We start from the raw sequence: 2,689 nt of genomic DNA, 5'->3' as shown, positions 1-2,689 counted from the left end.
TTCAAAGAAAAAAATGAGAGAACAGGTACTGACCAGGCAGTGTCACATGTACCTAAAGTCTAAAAGTCCCTTTTTTTTTTTTTTTTTTTTTAGAGATGGCCAGTAAGGGGATCTTAACCCTTGACTTGGTGTTGTCAGCACCACTCTCCCAAGGGAGCTAACCAGCCATTCCTATATAGGGATCCGAACCGTGGCCTTGGTGTTATCAGCACCACACTCTCCCAAGTGAGCCACGGGCCAGTCCCAGATTTGTTGTTTTTAACTCAGGCATGGGGCAGAAAATGCCTGAGTGGCCAAAACACAAAATCCACATTACCTGGCTTTCAGCTCAACTACAAACACTACTATTTGAACCAGAATATCCTGTCCCCCATTTGCTCAAGTCTATCATTGCCACAGCCCACAGGAGAAAAGGGAAAGATTGAGAAAGACTTTCTGTTGTATACTTATATGTGGAACAGGAAATACATCCCTTCCCAGCCATCTCATATAGTTAATTTGAACTGGATACCAATCTTTCCCAGCTGTGCATAGTTCCCATGCTTCCTAGAACAAAAGCAAACATATCTTGATCTCAGACTCAATTTAAGAATCTCTTTTCTTGGAACCCAGAATTTAGGGGTGGGAAGGACCCACATGAAAGACAAGATACTGGGGGAAACAGAGCTTATGAGGAAGGGTATTTCAACAAAGGTAATGCAAGTTGGGGGAAAGAATATGAGACGAATGTGTTCTATCAAAACCAGAAAGGAATTAGACACTTTTCGCCAAAGAAAACAGAAATGCTATGGAGGAAGGATAGAAAAAGTCCCAAGAGTTAGGAAAGTATGCAGAAAATGACAAAAGAGATCAGCTGGGAGCTTCCTTAAGCTAGGCGTAGAATAAGGTGGTTCCTGGGGATTACACATTAATACAGAAATATGAGGATAAAAAGCCAAAGAATTGAATTGAGAGAATAAGATAGACACGGGTACCCACAGGTATTGGATATAATAGGAAATCTGGTGAGAGAAGTAAGGCAAAAATGGATAGGCATTTAGAGTGGGTAAAAAATGACTATAGTTAACTGAAGTGGGGGCCCAAACCATCTACTCCAAGGACAAATACAAGACCCTTTCCAGTTACAGTAAGAAATGTCTTCACAGGGAAAGAGTCAGCAGAAGTCATTTCCAAGGACATGAGAAGGTAGAGAGGTCTATTGTAGGGAAAAAGAACTGAAGGGAACTGACAGAAATGGGGCTCATCTCAGAAGTGATGCCATGAAAATATATCTCTTCTCCAGCTCCTCAGGGTGAATTGACAAAATGAGACAGGAAATCAGTAAAGTCTCTGGGACAATTCGAAGCATAAAGCCCAAAAGAAGATCAGAACAGCAACAGTCACACCAAGAAAAATTCTTGGGAGGCAAAAAGGGTCCCTCTCTGGCTTAATCCAAATAGGAAAAAAAAATCCTAGAAAGTGGATTCAGGGCAGATAAAGAAGGTAGTAGTCAAAGGAGTTCTAAAGAACCAAATCCTGGGCAAGGGAGGAGCTAAAATAAGCAAGGGTCTTTGAAAAATAGTTTCCTTTTCCTTCCAAAAAAGGCTTTTCCGAATTGGGAGTTGGCTAAAGTCTTCTAGAACTAGAAATCCTTGTGAAGATAAACAGAAGGGATCCTCATGAATTCCCTTTTAGAGATCATGAATATGAAGCTTACACTCCTGAAGATGAAGAAACTATGTGAATGATCTAAATGTATCTGAGGTCAAAGTGAGATAACAAACACAAATCCATCCCTGGGTAGAATGGCAGACCAGCTGGCCTTGGCATAAACCGGTGGTGGCTTGTAAAAAGATGCCACCTTATGACCGGCAGGGAGGCAATTTAACTGATATATCGCAGAGTTCCTGAAGTCAAAGATGCCAAATGTCATAAATGGATTTTGACCATTTCTCCTTGGGTTGGGAACAGGAATATAAGACGAAAGTGGAGTGAGTGTTGCAGAGCCAGTAGGCAGAGGCCTCTCTGAGGACGATGAAAGAGTCTAATACAGGACAGAGGGCCTTCCCAAGGGGGTAATGAGGGAGAAGAAAGAGAATTCTCCATGTACTTGGACTGTGGGGAAGACGTGATTAAGGTCGAAGGGTATGTCTTCCACTAGAAACCAGGGAAAGTCAATTAGAAGCTGGGTAAAGGGGTCTCTCGTGGGGGGACGGGGAGCGCCGATCCAGCCACAATAATGCCCTGATGCTTATTCTCTTTGAGACGGGATAAAAGCAGGTGTAAGAGAAGAGGCCAAAAATAAGAGGAAGAAGGTTAACTCCGAGCGGTCTCCTCGGGAGGGCTGCGGGTGGGACGTGGATCTAAGGTTCTAAGGGTCAGGACTCAGCTCCAGAAGCTCGATCCCGCCCCAGCCTTCCCCGCTCCGGCTGGGGGAGGGGCCTAAACACGGGTGTCCCCGGTCGGCGCCCCGCCTCACCTTGTAGAAGGCCCCGTTGGAGCCGCGCACCTCGACGGGCAGTCCCGGCTCCACATCTCCCCCAGAAGCCAGTCCGCCCATGGCGCCGCCACCGCCTCCGACTCCCCCGGCGGCGGCTGCAGCAGCGGTCTGAGTGCGAGCCGGGCCGGGCCCCCGGCGTCTCCCCGGAGGAGGAGCCGGAGGGGGAGCCGCGGGGGGCGGGAGCCGGGCCGGCCCCACGGTGGCCCTGCC

General features: G+C 47.2%; 1 protein-coding gene across 1 annotated transcript in view; it reads right to left on the bottom strand.

Annotated features, from left to right (window-relative positions):
* Positions 1 to 2,683, bottom strand: part of FXR2 (fragile X mental retardation, autosomal homolog 2) — a 16,034-nt gene extending 13,351 nt beyond the window's left edge. Inside the window, exon 1 of the mRNA XM_008573843.1 lies at positions 2,459 to 2,683. Coding sequence (XP_008572065.1) covers positions 2,459 to 2,539 — 81 coding nt within the window. The 5' untranslated portion in view covers positions 2,540 to 2,683. The remainder of the gene's footprint in view (positions 1 to 2,458) is intronic.
* Between the last annotated feature and the right edge of the window lie 6 nt (positions 2,684 to 2,689).

The sequence above is a fragment of the Galeopterus variegatus genome, unplaced genomic scaffold (genome assembly GCF_000696425.1).
Source record: "Galeopterus variegatus unplaced genomic scaffold, G_variegatus-3.0.2 Scaffold970, whole genome shotgun sequence".
Taxonomy (NCBI): Eukaryota; Metazoa; Chordata; class Mammalia; order Dermoptera; family Cynocephalidae; genus Galeopterus; species Galeopterus variegatus.
Note: the sequence above shows the minus strand (reverse complement) of the source record. Positions and strands in the feature narration are given on the sequence as shown.